This window comes from Contarinia nasturtii, unplaced genomic scaffold (assembly GCF_009176525.2).
Source record: "Contarinia nasturtii isolate CC-2019 unplaced genomic scaffold, AAFC_CNas_1.1 Cnas_scaffold_533, whole genome shotgun sequence".
In the NCBI taxonomy this organism is placed as follows: domain Eukaryota; kingdom Metazoa; phylum Arthropoda; class Insecta; order Diptera; family Cecidomyiidae; genus Contarinia; species Contarinia nasturtii.
In genome coordinates this window covers 5,240,681-5,259,648 of record NW_022197885.1, presented here as the reverse complement: position 1 = coordinate 5,259,648, position 18,968 = coordinate 5,240,681, and the positions used below count along the sequence as shown (strand labels likewise).

General features: G+C 34.0%; 1 protein-coding gene across 2 annotated transcripts in view; it reads right to left on the bottom strand.

The window, feature by feature from the left end:
* Nucleotides 1-294: 294 nt before the first annotated feature.
* LOC116339646 (synaptogenesis protein syg-2) overlaps nt 295-18,968 on the bottom strand; it is a 43,983-nt gene continuing 25,309 nt past the window's right edge. For both annotated transcript variants that reach the window (XM_031765657.1, XM_031765658.1), the window contains exons 5-18: nt 16,932-17,016; nt 16,398-16,712; nt 15,103-15,254; nt 13,896-14,040; nt 13,640-13,699; nt 13,242-13,268; nt 12,663-12,706; nt 8,959-9,118; nt 8,392-8,600; nt 6,909-7,071; nt 6,249-6,470; nt 5,232-5,525; nt 3,820-3,944; nt 295-2,797 (exon numbers count right to left, since the gene is read on the bottom strand). In XM_031765657.1, coding sequence (XP_031621517.1) covers nt 2,057-2,797; nt 3,820-3,944; nt 5,232-5,525; nt 6,249-6,470; nt 6,909-7,071; nt 8,392-8,600; nt 8,959-9,118; nt 12,663-12,706; nt 13,242-13,268; nt 13,640-13,699; nt 13,896-14,040; nt 15,103-15,254; nt 16,398-16,712; nt 16,932-17,016 — 2,742 coding nt within the window. In that variant the 3' untranslated portion in view covers nt 295-2,056. The remainder of the gene's footprint in view (nt 2,798-3,819; nt 3,945-5,231; nt 5,526-6,248; nt 6,471-6,908; nt 7,072-8,391; nt 8,601-8,958; nt 9,119-12,662; nt 12,707-13,241; nt 13,269-13,639; nt 13,700-13,895; nt 14,041-15,102; nt 15,255-16,397; nt 16,713-16,931; nt 17,017-18,968) is intronic.

Below are 18,968 nucleotides of genomic sequence, written 5' to 3'. Positions count from 1 at the left end.
GGCAATGAAAATTAAACGTTATAAGACTAAATTGATTTTAAAAATTTTCAATTAGATAACTACCTTCAACACTTACCATACACATTTCTTCAAAAATACCAGCACTTTTTTTGAGCATACCTTCGAAATGTCTGAATGGTTTTTCGTGTTTCAGAAGTCACCCCTTTATTTATTTTTCGGAAAACATCTGTAATACTAAAGAAACATTACTTGAAAATAGAGAGAGAGAGAGAGAGAGAGAGACTTTTGTATTTTGTTTCATTTGAATTGAAATTTATTTCAAGATTTCGGTGTGTTTGTTTTTATTCGGTTTTATACATTCAATAGTAAAATTGATTCTTTTGATTAACAAAAATAATAACGACAATAATAATCAAATTTGTATATATATCATTCGACTGCATGCAGTTCAATCCATTTCAAATGGCATTGTGTTTGTTTTTTTGGTTGCTGTTCGTTTACTTTTCCACATAAATTTACAATTTGGTACGCTTATTGAATAAATATTGAAATGTCTTCCACATTATACCATTGTGTCATTGTCGGTGTGATTTTTTCTCAATTGATGTTTTGTGTTTACTTACATTTATTATCATTATTTTGTTAATGTTTAATTGCATTTTATGTACAAATGAGTTGTTGTTGCATCTTTTTTTTTGGTTTCTGTTGTTGATACACATGTCTACGAGATAGTCGATTTTGTATATTTTTATAATTTATTTTGGACAGAGAGAGTAGGAAAATTTTCATAAAATTGACTAACTAATGAGTGATGAATTGATGTCTGTTTGCAAATTTATTGATCATTTCGATCAAAACATATATTTTGGATGAAAAAACAGTGCATTAAAGATCTTCGAAAAATCTCTATAATGTTAACCACCGCAAAATGACTTACGAAATAAAAAATATTTATTGAAATTCTTTGCTCAGAAAATAGATTTTACCCCCCCCCCCCTCCTTTATTAACTAAATAAAACAAATGCAACTATTTTGAACAGATATGATACGTTTTTCGTTTAAAATTCAATTAATTGCACAATTGACGTCTTTCTTTCTATTTTTATCGCTCTCGCCATCGTATACAGTTTGCACAACAAAACATTTTTTTTAATTTGTTTCGCCAATTTTCAGTACTTTTCTCCATCAATGAATGCCGACAGTGATTGAAGTTTGGCTCAGCCGTGATGTCAGCAGTTGATGCATCCATAGCAACTTAACATCGTCTCATCAGACACAAAGTTTAACACCCTCAAACTGCTTCAATACAAAATCACTTGATGGGTCGATATTAGGTTGCCAAGGAGTCAGCTACCTGCATTCAGAGTCAGCTTGTGACATCAGCGCTGTGTAAATTGACAAAGATATACATAGATGCAAAAAAATACATAGATATCAAAAACCAAATAAGATACTATCTTATCCAAACCACACAATAAAACACTTCATGTATCTCAATGTCGCATCACATTCATTTGGAGAAAGAAAGGATTTACGCTTTTCAATCGTAACATCTATTTATTTTTTTATGTTTAAAGTTATCTCACTCTTTGCTCCCATGAGCTTCATTCTTCTCGGGAAAAAAAACATTATGATTTCTCGTTTAAAAAATTGCTATGATTAAAATGTTGGATGACATTGAATGGAATGAAACATGTTATTTCTTATATATTTTCCATCTTTTTTTACATTTAATTTTGTGTGTGTGTGTGTGTGTGTGTGTGTGTGTGTATTATCTCTCTTTAAATGTAACGTTGAGTGTGTATTTAATTTTTCATCTCCTATGTGTGTTGTCTATGATTCATTTTGGTGAATTGAATAACGTTATAGTAAACATTGATTATCGATATAGTAAATTGATTGTAGAAATTAGTCGACTAATTTTATGGTAGTTATCGAAAACTTCAATGTGTGTGTGTGTGTTTATTTCATTCTTTCTTATTGTGATGATATACGATTTACTTACGTAAATATTTCTAATTGTGTGTGACAGTTTTTGACTTCCGTTTCATTTGCTTGCACGCAAACTTATCTTTTTTTTTTAAATAATGAACATTTAAACACAACTTTCTTGTTGTGAACAAAGTAATGGTGTTCGTATGGTGACAATTTCCCGTGAATATTGTTTTGACGTATTGGTGGTGAGCGCATGTTGAGATTGTTGTGACGCCTGTGCTTGATTGCCCGAATAGTAAACGGTCGACGATGACGATGGCGATTGAATCGATTGATTTGAAAATGTTAATGTATTACTATTGCTAAGCGTTCCATTGCTAGCGCTATTATTTAATGCTGCACCGCTGCCACTTCCCATGCTATTGTTGCTATTGTTGCGCATACTGTAACTACAATCGCTGCCATACTGTAATTGCGGATGAGGTTGAGCTTGTTGCTGGTAATATTGATTACTTTGATGTGTTTGTGTCGCATTTTGATGATGCAATTGGTATGCATTCGATGCTGATGCACTGTTTATCATCATCGACGATGATGACGGTGCATGTGATTTGTGTTGCATCGTTTTAAAATGATCGATTTGAGCATATACGGTTGGTTCCTTAAAGTAATCGTATGCCGGCGGCTTATTTGGCAATGTATTTTTTGTATCTGTGTACTTAATGTCATAATTCCCTGTTGACGATGATGGTAGTGGTGGTGGTGGGGGTGCTGATGATGCTGTTTGCTTACTCAATGAGATGCCACTTCCTGTCGCACTATTTCGCGATATAGCCAACTCAGCATAATGCAATTCATCGACGGCACCCGATTGATTCACTTGAGATTGAGATGGAGCTTGCTGTCATACCCAACGAAGAAAATTTACAAAAAAAAATATGGATAAATTTTTAATGAAATTATATTTATAATTCTTGAAATTATTGCATGAATTCTCTTTCGTTTAAGGAATTTTACATTAAATAATAATGAATATTGAACATTTTACATGAAATATTTTACATAGTGAATGTTTAATTGTGAAATTCAAAGCTGCTGCCAACCTGAATACCATACAAACACACACATAGACACTCACTCTCTACTGCTAGTGAATGCTGTGAAAAAAAAGAGCTGTGAACTAGTTTGTCTGTGGCTTATGGCCTAAAACCATTCGTATACTCGTTTACTGACTGTAAATTGTCAGCGCATAGGTTGACCGATGAGAAAAACCTTCTTCCTACACACAAACCATCCCGAGTGGAAAAAAAGTGACTAAGTTACTATTGACTGTAAGTGACTATAGTTAGCTATATTCATGAATTTTAAAATTTTGTATGGAAAACAATCGACTATAGTTACTCAGTCAGTCAGGCGATTATTTTGGGACGTTTTGACTATCGGGTGACTATGATTATTGTCAAATATAGTTAGCTGTTGCAGTTAACCATAGCTTACATTAATTGATTGAAGTTAACTAAATTTAACTAAGGTTGCTTGTTTTTACAGTCAATAGTCAGTCAGTTTGTCCCAAAATAGTCAGTCACTTTTTTTGTACACGGGGTTCGACTAACTGTATATATCTACATGGCTGTGCGGAAAACCTTTCACTGATTCTTATCGCCATTTCTTTTCTCTTGTTCTTTTCTTAAAAACAAGCAGTAAAACGTGCACACACAGAATAAACTAGGAAATACGTGTGTTTGTACGAAATGGAGTGTGTGTGTGTTTAGCCTTCACCATCGATCTGGGTGTGCTTGTTTATGTGTGTGTGTGTATATGTATTCATGTGTACGCGCGTGCAACGAGAAACAAGGCAAACCGTGATTGTGAAACGATTTTAAATATTAAAATTATAATGCAACTCGCGAAATGAGTACTTACAGTTTTATAGTACATTTGAGAGCTGTTAACGTTACTCCGTCCGAGAATTTCCGGCACATTGTTGTGCAAATTATTGTGCATTGCAGCTGGAGTCTGTACGGCTGATTTTAATTTACAGTCAAGATCTGTATGCGAAGAATGGATACATGAGACTATGATAAAGTATAAACTGTATGCTGAATAAAGAGAATGAAAGATAGAATATGACTTTAAGATGGAACGGGAGTTGGATAAATTGACGGGATATGGGTGTTCAACGATGGTGTGCGATATTACTGTAGGGCATTCAACGTAGTTTTAAATGAAATATGATCGCTGTTGGAGTAAATACGATGAAAAAAAAATACGCTTTGCTTTTCCACACTTTCGAATGCCATTGGCGTGTGCGAACATGCTGAATTGGAGTAATCACATTTCAACAATCGATATGCATTTCCAGCTAGAAGGAAATGGCTTATTAATGCTATTTATTGGCCTGATAATACCGTATGAATACGAATTTTATATTAAATATCATATTATAACACGAATATCCTGTTTTAGTGGAAAATGTTAAATTTACACACTCAACCACTTTGGCCAAAGACGCCATTGTAAACTATACGATATGCGCAGACTAAATTACGAATCAATAACGCTAACAAACGAATTACAAAAGAAAGCATCGAATATACTTTGTAATGGATAGTGTAATTAACTTTGTCACGATCATAAACGAAAAATGACTGCCGTACGTATGATTGAAAATGTAGGAATCACTTGCCATTTAATGGCATTCAATGTAGTAGTACACAGTGTCACATTTTGTGTAAATTGTGTGACCGCGCAAAAATGTTTAATTGCACATCCGGTACGTGTTCAACGAGAGAAATCAATTAAATTGAGAGAACGAGAGAGAGAGACACACAGATGGCGAGAAAGAGAGACAACGAAATTCAAAGTATATTGTTTCGATGGCAAACAATCGACTCAATAAAAGTCATTACAATTTTGTGAGCAATTGTCGCATCGAACACGTCCCACGAATTCCAAGTTACGTCAATGGTACATTGCGAAAGCTATCTTCATAAATGTAATAATTACACCATATTCGGTTTCAAAAACCATATGTTTGTAACATATATATTTTAACGTTTTTAATCTTCAATCTCAGCCTTAAATTCGATCCCAAAGTTTTAATTCAAACAATTTGCCCTACCAGAAATTGCAATTCGAGTACAAAATTAAAATCATTTCAAATAAAACTCCGTGCTAAAAATCCAGCAAAAGGGTAAAGAAAATGGATTCCAGCAAGACAAATGTGAGAGAAGTGGGAAAATACACCATTGCTATCTATTTTTGGGAAAAAGGTTAACCGTCGAAATAAAAACAAAAATGTATGTATAGTGTAGTACGTGCAAAAAAATGCTTACCTTCATTATATGGAACGACATCTGGATTTTTATCATCGTAAACATCATCTAAATCACCAACACCAAGCGGTAATGAAATTTTATCTTTAATTGGTAAATTTCCCGGACGTGTTGAAAACGGTTTATCAAATTGTGAATCGTTTGGTTGATGTAGCCGGCGTCGTCGTAACTGTTCGGTGGTACGAAGCTTTAATGCGAGAGCCGTACCAAAAGCAATGCACACAAGTGCTGTTAATACACCGATAAATATGCCAATCGATAGAACCGGCGTTAGTTCAAACTGAGCGTTGGGGCCTACAAATGCGCGATTGGTGATTCAACGTAGATATGATCACGAACAATGTAACATCGTTAGTGTTTTGCAGCAAAGATGAAGCGGCACCGATGTAATAGACGAGCAGCAAAAAAGGAGAGAAAAGACACACAGAGAAACGCATGACGGAGAAAACAAGATTAATAAATCAATGAATGGAAAAGAGCTTATTTTCTATTCGAGAGAAAATGTTGAATAAATCTTATTGTCGCATGACACTTGGGTATAATGTAGCACTGAATAAACGAAATAAATTCGAAATTTAAGGTTCTCATGGGATTCGATCGCTTTCACCATGTTCAGTGAATGTTCTGTCAACAATGTTTTTTTTTTTGCTCTTCTTTTTTTTATTCGCTTGGGTATTTTCTTAAATTATTTAAACAATAACAACGGATAGGCAATTTTGTATTTCTTTTTTTTGGCAACATTTGACTTGATATCAAATTTGGGTCAGTGATTATAAATGAATGACGCGCAAAGAAAAATGAATCAGTCAGTGAACAAGGCTCAACAAAGGAACCTATAATTATATTATAAAGCTAACAGTCTGCGATTGAACTGATGACCCGATAACACTTAAATTGAATCCAGTCCCATTGATACGAATTGACATCAAATCAATCGGAGGGCCACATTTTGCCTTAATGACACGTACAAATCAAATATTAACAATGAAAAAATAATGAAATTAAATCAACACTTACCCATTCGTTTTTCGGCAGCTTTCAATGTTTGCGCCTCGAGAATGACACTGTCGCTAACTCCGCGAGCATTTATTGCCATTACGGATATTCTGAGTAAACGTTCTGAATCTAAACCTCTCACGTCAAATTCCGGTTGAAATGACGATAAATTCGCTATTAAAATGCCAGTCTGTTGATCGATAATTTCCATACGGAACCATTGTCGCTGACCACCGTCAAATCCTGTTTTTTTTTCAAACAAAACCGTTGCTTAATCGGAAGTATTTATTTTTCTTTGAAAAGAAAGGCAAAATTTAGTACAAACTAAATGAAAATGCCAAACAGTTACAGGGCATCAAATTTGAATTACATCAAAATGTTTATTCAATTTAAACATCACACGTATGATTATGCTGGATAAATATTCGCTGCTGGCAATATGAGATAAGTGCATCCGCTTATTTCCAGTAGCGTATAAATATCCAGCATAGTCACACGTCTGTTGAAAATAGAATCGAAGGTATCTTTCACGATTATTGATTGAAATGGGATATTTTGTTTTGGTCAAGAAAAAATAATAGCAAATCCGATATTTGAAGTTCCAATTCAAATTACGATGAACAACATTGATTTAGAAAGTTATATTTTCGGGTTTTGTTTACCAAATATGTTTGTATTTACCTTCATTGCAGTCCACTTCCAATCCCTCCGATGTTTGATTCACCAATGTACAATTGTATGGTGAATCCGGCTTTCCGGCAGCAATGATGTGAAATACACACGGTTCTTTTTGTTGGCCAACAGCATTATCGGCCCAGCACATCAATGTTCCATAGTCCATTTCCTGAAATACAATTTTCATTTAAGAAATTTTAATTCAATGATCTCATTTCCGAATTGTGTGATTTTACGTTTCTGTTTTCAAGTTTCAATGAGTATTTGAAATGTATTTGAGTCAATAGAGTAAGTTCCTAATTGAAAATCCAATGAACACATTCCATGCGTATATATTTATGGAAGTATACTATTTTCTCAAATAACATACGTCTCAAGGTAGATATTTAAGGGGGAGGGCATCAAAAAATGCAATTCAATCTAGTGCTTCCATTCCGAAAAAAAAATGACGAAAAAAGCTCAAAAATCCCTAGCAAAGTGAAAGAATTCTTTGAAAATTCTTAGACTTTTTCTGGATGGGTAATCATACTCCTGCTCTGAGACATACGTCCTAGATAAATCTCAATTTAATTTGAGCTTACATTTCTCGTGCCGAAAAACAAAACCTACAATTGCTCGGATTGGAAATTCAACTGTGAAATGAAGTTAAAAGAAAACACACAATGTATCCATTGTGAATTGTAACAAATACCACACATCTAAAATTGAAGTAGGATGTTCAACATTATTTGTTGCTTACATCGGTTAAACAACAATGGCGCGCATGCATCTATTTAATTCAGTCAGCATTTGAAAATTAGTTCGCATGACTGATTGATGGGTCGATTGATCCGTCAACCATTGAAATATGGTTTCCGATGCCAACAATACAAATTTAAAATGTTATTAAGTTGTAATTACGCTTGGTTTCGATACATTTATTGACATTATTTGGTTTAATCATGAGTTTCACATCTTATCTCAAGCGGGACACACGAACACAACATTGTTGAGAATAATTCGAATGGAATTTATATAGATGGCAACATTAGCCAATCAAATCAAACATGAAGATATCACAAAATCAATGAGCCACAAAAGACGAACAATACGTGCCACTTCAAATGAAACTAATATCTTATTCATTAAAATACATCGCATATCGACGTCCATGTTTTCCGAAATGAATTACTAATCAGTTATGTGTGAGGCGCATTGCTTCTGAATGATTTAATTGCCTGCGAACCATACAAATGACACTCTCTATCAAAATTGAATGGATTTTATGAACGGAAGATGTCCTCTATCACCAATTCACCATAATAAATGTATAAAATATTTATGCTAATTCTCATTTTTCATGCAACACATCTAAATGCGAGCACACATTGGAGTCACTTTAAATTAAGTTAGTTTCATACACGCGCTCTTAATTTTCTATGTTCTTGTTAGATAGTTGCAAAAGCGAGCAACGAAATTGCCGTTGACAGTTAATTAAATGCATACAAACCTTAACGGGTGTATATGATAAACGTGAAGAGGTTCTTGAATGCTTCTCAAATCCATTTTGCGGCATATCAATGGTTTCCGCTGTATTGTTGAATGACCATTTAAAGGATGTTGGTGCCGGATATGCGTCTACTTCACACAAAATTTGTGCCATTTCATTGCGAGCCACACCGTATATTCGCTTCTGATCATTTCGACACAGTGGCCGAACTAAGAATACACAAATCAAATGTCAAACGCAACATTTTTCACGAAACAAATGAAAAGCAATAAAGAATGAAAGGGAGAAAAGGAGAGAAAGAGAGAATATAGTCAATCAATGTGCTAAGTACATATTGGTATGGATGAATAAATTGCAACGTGCAGAAAGAATGCTGGATGTCTTAATCATGTGATGAAATTGTGTTTTTTTCTCTTTATGTACACTTTATTCGGTCGGCTACTTTCTGTCACTTGTACTGTTTTTCTTTTTCTCTTCCACTGATCTTCATCCATACCTTCTCGCTTTTCGTAATTCGTATTATCATTGTTATTGCAATCGTATTCTATGGTATATAAAATTACGTACACATCACATTCAGCTCAAGCGTATTACTTTCACCATCCCCTTCAACGTTGCTGGCAATGCACGAATAATTTCCAGCTTGATGAACCTGCACACTCTGTAACGCCAAATCACTGCTGCTTGCTATCACACCAACCTTTGGATTGTGTTGTACGATTTGATTCTATATGGATGGCAAATGAAAGATGAGAAAAACGATTTTTTTAGTAAGACATCGATATTGGAAAATAGCATTAAAAAAGTACTAAACGTTTGCCAAGCGAAATGTCTACAGAGTGAACAGTAAAAAAAGCATATAAATGAATTGGTCGACAACACACGCCATGATAGCTGTGCCGTCGCATAAAACCCCTTAAATAAACTGATACGATCTGGCGTCATTAGGCAAAACAACCAAGAAACGTTGCCTCGTTAATCTTTGGCCACTTTCATTATTTAATTATGGAATTGAATTCGGCCGCAAACGATTTATTGGTTCTTCATTCTACTTGCATTCATTTCATTCATTAACCCTTAACCGGGGAAGTCAAAATCCTAACGTTATCGGGCAAGTGGGGCCTCTGAAGCCCAACGTACATTTTCCATGCAAATTCAATGAAAAAAAAATTATTTTTTCTTTTTTCAAATTTCATTGAATTTATACGATGAAATATATTGTTTTAACATAAAAGATATTGAATTAAATATGTTTTTTGTAAAATATAACTGAAAAAATGAAAAAATAATCAATATTTATTCCGAATCGAGTGAATTTAAGTTTCAGTTCAGTAGTTGTTTAGTACAAATTTTGCACTTCATTTTAAAAAATTTGATGACATTTTGTATGGAAAATATACGTCCGGTAGTTGTTCAAACCTCAATACAGCGCTACTTGGGGGACCAAATTCAAAACAACTTTTATCAACGATTAGTAGAAGGATGAAAGTATATTACAAAAAATTTGTTTGATTAAAATAATATTTTATGTGATTTTATGTATCTTTTTTTTTTAATGCGCTACCGGGCCTCAGTTAAGGGTTAAACTTCTTCTGTGCTATTCCGTATTCAATGAACACTGTTCATAACACTTAACAGATTTCTATAAAATCCGTTTTTCTCTGTCTGCTTCTCTGCTTATGATTTTTGTTTTTTTTTTTATTCCATCGTTGTCTATTCTCGTGGTCATCCGATTTATTGTCGGCAAATGGATTTTGTATACAACCAATTATGTGACTACGTGCAAATGACCAACTGGTATGTCTTCAATTTGATATCACACGTCGAATGTATGAGGCTTTATTCAACGAACCAACAGTGAAAATGAATAAAAACAAGACCTAAACAAACGAAAATATAAAAAAAACAAACGCCGAGAACACTGCAATAAAATATGGTTGAATTCGATTGGCTGCGACGTAAGCGTGGCCTGTAAATGACAATAGCATGAACACGCAAAATTAACCCGGAGTATATGTATGGTATGATGCAGTCTCGATGCGACAAACAATAACAACAACAACAAAAAAATATCATCATTGATGGCCTGACGTGAAATCCCAAAAGCAATTTTCCAATTCTAATTACTTAATGCAATGACAAGGAATTAAAATGGTAACTAATTTTCGAGCCACAGTCCATTTTCGATATGGTAGAGAACACGGTCATGATGGGTCACACGTACGATTTTTAATGTTTGGATCCATTGCCCATGAGTGAGGGCGACTTTCGATGTGTATAATGGACATTCATAAGCAAGAGAGACAAGGAGAACAAGCACAGAATGTGTAAATGTTTAATAACATTTTTAGTAGATTGCAAGGGTCACCCAAATGATGGTTTTTTTCTCTGTTATGTAAAACCTAGACACAAAAGCCTGCATATGTGGAAATCCACTGGCCATTGGCTTTATTTTGTGAGCATGCACGCTTCACAATTTTGTAGATAAAAAAACACACATACATAGTATCACTACATAATATTTGGACGGTTGCTGTCACTTTGCCCATTTTAATAACGAATGGAATATTGTACACATACACATCATACAAACGCATGTAGAGTGAGAAAAAGCAGTACAAAAAAATGCTCATTGTATAGATGGAATGGCTTGGAAAATATATAATTTGACAACAGTTATCATGGCATGACTTAACATCGCATGATTACATCCAGATAGACAACAAATTATGTCGCATACGGAACTGAACAATGGAACACATCACATTCGCACACCACACATTCTCGCATTCAAATCGCATAAAACATCTAACATAATTAGCTGGTGTGTGTGTGTGTGGTGTTTTTTTTTCGACTTATGATGCTGACTTCAATGACGGTCGTTGTTTGGGGGCTTCAATCAAAAATGAAAAGCTTGGAAAAATACAAATCATATTGTGAGTTCACGCGACACAAAATATAAATGAAAAGCATGATGTGAATGAGTTTTGTTCAATACCGGTGTACACTGTACAACAATGATTACACTTTTAAGGATGTTGTTTATTTTTATATGAAAAATATTATCAGTCCGGTTGGTTGATGGGCATTGCGTTGATGCGACATTGCGTCGACACATTTTCATTTCCGTTTTTTTATCTACTCATCCACCCAAACATGGAAATAATGTTTTTTTGCTAACTCCATCTAAACAGTCATTGCGAGTTGAGGCCGAGCATAACTATTCTCAATGAACACGATTTGCAACATTTGAAACATATTGTAATTATTCAATTCGCTTCACTCGTCAAAATATGTGATACGCAATTTTGTGTTTACATAATCCAGCGAATAACATAAAACAAATATTATACAGAGATGTTAGACACCTAGTGGTAGTGGAATGGGTCGGTCACATAAAAGTTGTTTTGATACATGTGCCACGCATATGTACACATTTGAATGTAATGTAAAATGTTTGAAATTCCATCGGCCATGAAAATGGATTTTTTTAGGGCTTCCAATATCATTTGACGTATTGTGAATATGTTGAAAATATGTTTCAAATGCAAAATTCAATAATCATTTCATTCAAACATTGTGAATAATGTAAATTTTAAATGAAAATCCCATATCGCGATATGCTATAGAACAATTTTAATGATAACCGATTTCTGACACCGTTCAAAGCCACATGACGCACTCACGCAAAAACGACAATTTGAATGTTACACACAATCGCATTTAATTAGATAAATACTAACATACCAAATGATGGTAACGAATGTATGGGCATGAGATTTCAAAATGTGTTGTGTGTAATTTGCATGCGTTGGGTCACAGGGAATATTATTGTTATCTGCTTTCAAGCAACAATACGCTTGAGTAATGCCATAATAATAAAATGAACATGTTGAAGCAGTTGCTACTGCGTACGGCGTAGGAGAGTGCGTGCTTGAATTCAAATGTTTATTGCGACATTCCAAGGTCAATTTTATAAATTTCCTCATTATAAAATCACTTTGAAATGCTGTCATTCTTGCTGTGTCGACTATCACCGTCTGTCACAATTACATAAAATTAAACATGAATCCAGATCCCCTACACTAATTACATATCTCTTAAAATCGAATGCACGAAAACAAAATAAAAATATGCTCTTCGAGCGGTTTATGATAAAATTGCTACATTTTTGCAAACATTAAAGATATTAAGTGCTTTTTCACGTGTCCCAACGACAAGAAAAAGTACGTTACAACATTTTATGTGAGATTTTATGAAAATGAACTTACATTATGTTTCCACACCACTTTGTATGCAGGAGGATTGGCATGAACTATATTTATGCAGAAGAAAATAAAAAAAATTCATTAAATATATCACCGTATTGGATGGTCAAAGTGAAAATGAAAAACGATTTTTTTTCGTCTTTGGCTTAGTTTTTTTCTCGAGAAATGCCAACATTGCTTAAGTGTAGTTTTTTTTCTCGGTCGGCCAGAAAAAATAAGCATTCTCAAATAACACATAACGTAAAATGTGTATGCTATAGTTTTAATTTTGTGCATGAGCAGTTGATGCTGCTGCTTCTACTTTTCACTTGGTTCATTTTAACCGATGGGCAAAATTTCATTTTCTTTTGTTATATAACATAAGCCAACACATTAAGTGTCAGTTTTGCATTCAACAAAAGCGTATGTTTTTTTTCACTTTGTTTTCGTTTCTGGTTCAAGTTAAATTGGGTCATGTTGGTACATGGTAAAAAGCATGCCATCGTCAAAATAAAACGTATTCCACTTGTTTTAAACAATCGCGAAGAAAGCGTTTCACTCGTTCGAAATTATCAACATAAAAAAAGGCGGCATCATCCTTACCTTTGCATTCCCAGTAGACGTCATCGCCTGTGTAAGCAAACACGGAAGAGAAATAAGAAATAGAATGTTCGCATTCGAATGGCACAGAAGTGGAAATGGGAAAATCAATAAAACCGGGAGGTTTTTATTGTGTTTCCATGCTATCGTTCTTTGGTATTTCGCTAAACGCATTTTGTGCGATGTATATTAGCCAAATTACCACAAAATGTTTGTGCTTTCAACAACATTACATAGCACTATACACGTTTCAGCGAAAATGGCAAAGAATACAATAAAAAAAGAGACGAACGGTACTACAATACCGGCTGCACACAGTGCAATTTGATTCGAAACATTGAAACACGTCGGTTTTTATGAGCGCATTTCCTACAAATATAATATAGATTTGGAATAATTACCTTCTTCGATATCATCGGGATTCAAATTTGAGCCAAGCGATAACCGAATTATGGGCACAACTGCAAGCAAGCAAACGACAATACATGAACTATACTATATAGATGAAGCATAACCGATGTGGTGGTTTTCTCTCTTCCGCCATGTAATTTCCATACCGGATATATACACCAACCCATGCCAATTCCATTCATATTTGTAATTTACCAGTTGGACCAATAAAAATAAATACCAATCGTAAATATTACGAATACTTACAATAAATATTGAGTTTCAATGTGGTTTCTTTAATGTTGTGTTTCATCACTTCGTTTACGGCACGGCAAATGAGCACTTTGCCATTATCCTCACGTGTTGGTGTGAAGCTTAATATCGATATGCTCACATTTCCATTATCCGATGCCTTCGGTGCACACACAGAGTTCGTACATAAGTTTGTGGGGAGAAGAGAACAAAAAATTGATGAGAAAAATTCAATTAGATTTTTTTTTCTATTTGAAAAAGCCAGATTCACATTGATTCGTTTCCATAAAATCTATATTTTATGGGGATTTTTACGTCGTCACGGTGCATCAACATTCATAAGTCTAACAACAGGAAGATTTTCGATAACACCGCTCTTAGGGTAGGCAAACGCTTGAAAATCGTCACCAATGTAGAAAATCTGAATATATTTATTGAAGATTGAATTGAAAGGCTTCTTCTTTTCTCTGTATCTATCTTTTCGAATGACAAGCTTCAATTATATATTTTCAAACCATCGCGTATTCTCAACGGAAATCATGCATATGTATGGGGAAAATCGATATGCATATGTATGGGGAAAATCGATATTTTTTACATTTTCAATTACGCCCAAAATGTAAAGTACCTTTACTCTTCCTGTTTCACGTTGATGCCAATCAGATGATGTAAAGCATATCATATATGTATGTACTTGAAAAATTGGCCAAAGTATACGGATGTGCTAATTACTTGTGGGAGAAATTACACACACATTTCATGAATTTCAGAAATTACACACATATTTCATAATTGTACGAATTTTGAGCAAAATGCGTGATCTGAGCGAAGAAAAACCGCAAACATACAAAGAAGCGATTCATATGATGAAGCGAGTAATTATCATTAATACATACACATTTCCGCATTACTTGATTCCGGTCGATCGAACATAAAAAGTATCATTAGGAATAATTGATGGTTTTATTTGTAACACAATGTCGGAAATCCGCCATTTTTAATGCGATTTTCAATGAAAGCTTATTCGAAACGCCGGCAATTGAATAACCTTATTGAATTGAAGATCAAACTACAACGCAATCATTCATCATTATTAATGTATTTTATGTTTGAATGTAGCTGCTTGTTTTGTTATGGATGTGCATTGTGCACACACATCACCGATGAGTACGAAAAATAAATTGACATGTGACAGACTTTAAAAAACATTTGATTGACATACCTTTTCGCTGTAGCTGCGCAATTGAATGCCATTCATCGACCAAGTAATTTTCGCCGATGGTTTTGAACCGATTGCTTGGCATTCTATTTCATACTTTCGATCGGCTGACAATGGTTGGTTATTTAACAAAATATCCACTGTCAATGGTCGCACTACAATTAGATATAATATTCATAAACGTTTTAATACTGTATAACAATTACATTACAATGGTATTGAATGCATAGATAAATACTAATCCTTAGAAATGAACAATACAAAATTCGATGGAACAATGAACCAAAAATGTTATCATTTCAGAGGATGGTTTTGTTGCCAAAGGACATTCAACAATACATATATATAAAATAAGCATGTTTCATTCATTCACATGTTTCAATGTGATGACTAATGAACGAATTCAAAATACGATATTTATGATAAGCTAATAATAAATAATAGTGATTCATTAGGGCGAAAGCGTGCGCTTGTTGTGCGTTTGTATTTTCGGGAGCTAGTTATGTGTGATATGAATAACAATACGTTTAATAAATATGCACACATTTTGTGTGTCCATATTTTGAACGCACACATCACGTCCATGCCGATGAAAATTTACTTTTCTCCGCTCGAATGTATTGAACTGGAATATCACCAAAATCCCAATATCCAGTCCATAACATACATTTCGAACATCGCATGATTTTGTACAAAAGACCACAGAAAAAAATTAGATCAACACATTTTGGCATAGCACAAATTAGCTCCAGAAAATATGTGACAATATTCATATGAAAATTCAGCTAAACAAATTTATTGGTATTAAAAATGGGGTCAATCATGCTTGTGCATAATAAAAACGACGAAATAGAAAAAAATATATAAATCCATGACTCTTTTTTTGTACAGTTGGTTTTGTGATTTACCCGTAGATAATATGCAAAATAATGGACAATCAAATGGGAAAAACAGAAACATATTTGATGAACGAAAAAATAGAATTAATTCCAGAGAATAAATGAGATACTGTTTGTTCAAATGAAAACACATACACGAACACAAAGCGTACACACGAACGCTTTCTCATTTTGGTTAATATTATAAAGTGAACAAAATCACTTGCTTTTTAGTCAATTAGAGAACATGATTTTAAAAGAAAATTTATTTATGTACTCAATATCAAAATTATTATTAAATTAACGAAACACGTCATCTACGTTTGCAAATGATTTTTTTTTCGTTTTCAAAAGTTTTAAGCGAATAAATATTGATTCGAGTCTAATTTTTGTTTTCCATATAAAATCGTAATCACTTACATAACAAATCAATGGTTATATTTGCTGTTATTTCGGTCTTTGGAAAATTGCTCGCTCGACATGTTATGACCGAACGCTGATGGATGCGTGACAAATTTTTGATGACTATTTTACTTGTTTGTGCATTTGTAAAGGAAAAATCCAACATCGTACTATCGAGTTGCTTCCCATTCCACAACCATTTAATTGTGGGTGGCGGTGAACCACCGCGCACTTCACACAATAATATACAGTCGGTTCCTTCATCATAGGGACCAGCAATTGATTGAATTATCTCACCACGATCGTTCATAATTTTTGGCTTTTGTGGTGGCACTGAAAAAATTCACAACAAAAAAAGGAAAAAAATACGTTATTCAATTATTTATTCAAATATTCAAAAGAGGGTAACGTTCTAGGTTGTGATGTATAACAAAAACACCTAGTTAATTTAATTGATTCGATCAAATAATTTACGAGAAGAATTTGCACATAAAACACCTGCTCACTGCAATATATGCCTATGCCTGAAGAGAAAAAAAACGTTACACTTACCTACAACTTCTAAATTCACAACGCTGTTCCTTGTGGGTGATAATTTAAAATCTACTCTACATCGAAATTCTCCCGTGTCTTCAGCCTGTTTAATAAAAGAAATGTGAGATTTGGTTGGAATCAAACAAAACATGTCTATTAGGAATTTAAACATACATATGCCATAAAGCTGAGAGCTGATTTTTTTTCTTTATATCTCTCTCTCGCACACACACACAGACATATACATTTCTTGGCATGAAGTCAACATTGAATTTCCATTTTGAGAGAAATAAGATCTATATGGATATGAGAATGATATGTCTACATGAAAATCAGCTCCCGAGAGCTTTGATATGAAAATGTGCCACGAAACGAAATTGAAGACGAGCAGAAATGTTGATGAATTACGCGAGAAAGAATGGAAAATGTAATCTAAACGCCAAACGCAAAGTAAACACAAGTAGACGAATTGAATGAAGCACACGATGTCATAATACCCAGATGAAAATGCGTCATTTTTTTTGTTCGCCAAAGATTCAATGGTGCGAGAAGTTGTTTGAAATTGTACTTATTCTACTTTTTTTTCGGTCCGAAAAGAGCGAAAAAAATATATATACTCGAGCATGCTTGTCAGATTTGAAGTGTGTGTTTCAAGATATTCCAAACATTATTATTATCCATGTGCACACTGAATCACGCATTTGCTCTTTATTTAAATATCATTTGCTGTGAATTAAATCACAATTTAAACTCTCACAAATGCATCCATGCATTAAAACACATCTCTCTTTGCTTATTACGAATTCAAGTGGAAAAAGTAAATTTTCATAAAAGCGAATCTCTCTCGTGCTGCGTTTTTTTGGTACGAGATCATACAGCAATTAAAGGCACATAAAATGTCTTGTGAAGTGCTGAGAGTGTGCATGTGGACGGAAATCAAAGGCAATGTCATTAAGCATAAATTCAATATTTGTAAAAAGCTTTTTTTTTTCCTTCGAGCCCATAAACTTTTGCGTTTGACACTCATTACTCGTACATAAAATTGCAACGTCGCTTTTCGTTTTCATAAAACCTTCAGTGAAATTCATCTTTTTCGTGTGTGCGCTCATTGCGACGCAAATTTATTAAAAATTATGCCGACACATTTCCTGAGAGATAGAGATATGTGTGAGGGTGCACAAAATTAAAATATGATCATTTTTTCTCATATTAACCGTTTTTTTTATAATGATCTGTTATTACGGCTAATTTTAAAATATCCGTTGAAAATGGATCATTTATGTTTGTGTGTTTGTGTCATAGACTAAAATATATGTGGGGTTAAAAGTGTTCCACACATTGAAGAGATTAATTTTCACACTTTTACTTTAACTATTTCAACGGCAAAAACGGTGCACGCTCCTATTATGTTCCATTTCCCCATTTGTTCTTGCTTTCTTAGGCGACTACGTTACAACGCCACATCTTATTACATTCTCTCGGCTAAATGACACAGAGTTATAGTTTATGTCGTTGTGTGAAACGGCCATAATGTTTTGTCGTTTGCGATGAAAACGATGCGGGTCGTCGGGATGTGTGTGTGTGTACGTTTCACCATGGTCATTATATGAAAATATGCGAACCATAAAAATAGTGTAAATGTAAAATTTCGTAATATTGGAATTGTGGAGCAAGAATGAGTAATTTTTTACGATGATGATGACACAAATGCATTCTCGGATAATGGAAAATTCGATGTTGTATTCAAAAGCTGCACAAGCAGTAAAAATACGACCAACAAAGAAAAACAAAAATTGGGCGATTTATCAAGGAACAAGAGCGGGAGGATGGCATCGCCTTTCGTTGTGCACATTTACATAGTGGATAAAAGCGGACAAAGTAACTGCATTTTTGGATGATGGCCAAAAAGTCTTACATATTACTGAAATAGTTGTTCATACATTACAGTCCAGTTTTGCTTCCATTTACCTTCACACTGTTTACAGTGGCACACTTTAAATTAAAATATATGAGCATAAAATGTTCACTATGGAGGATGGAGATAGTGGCATTCCA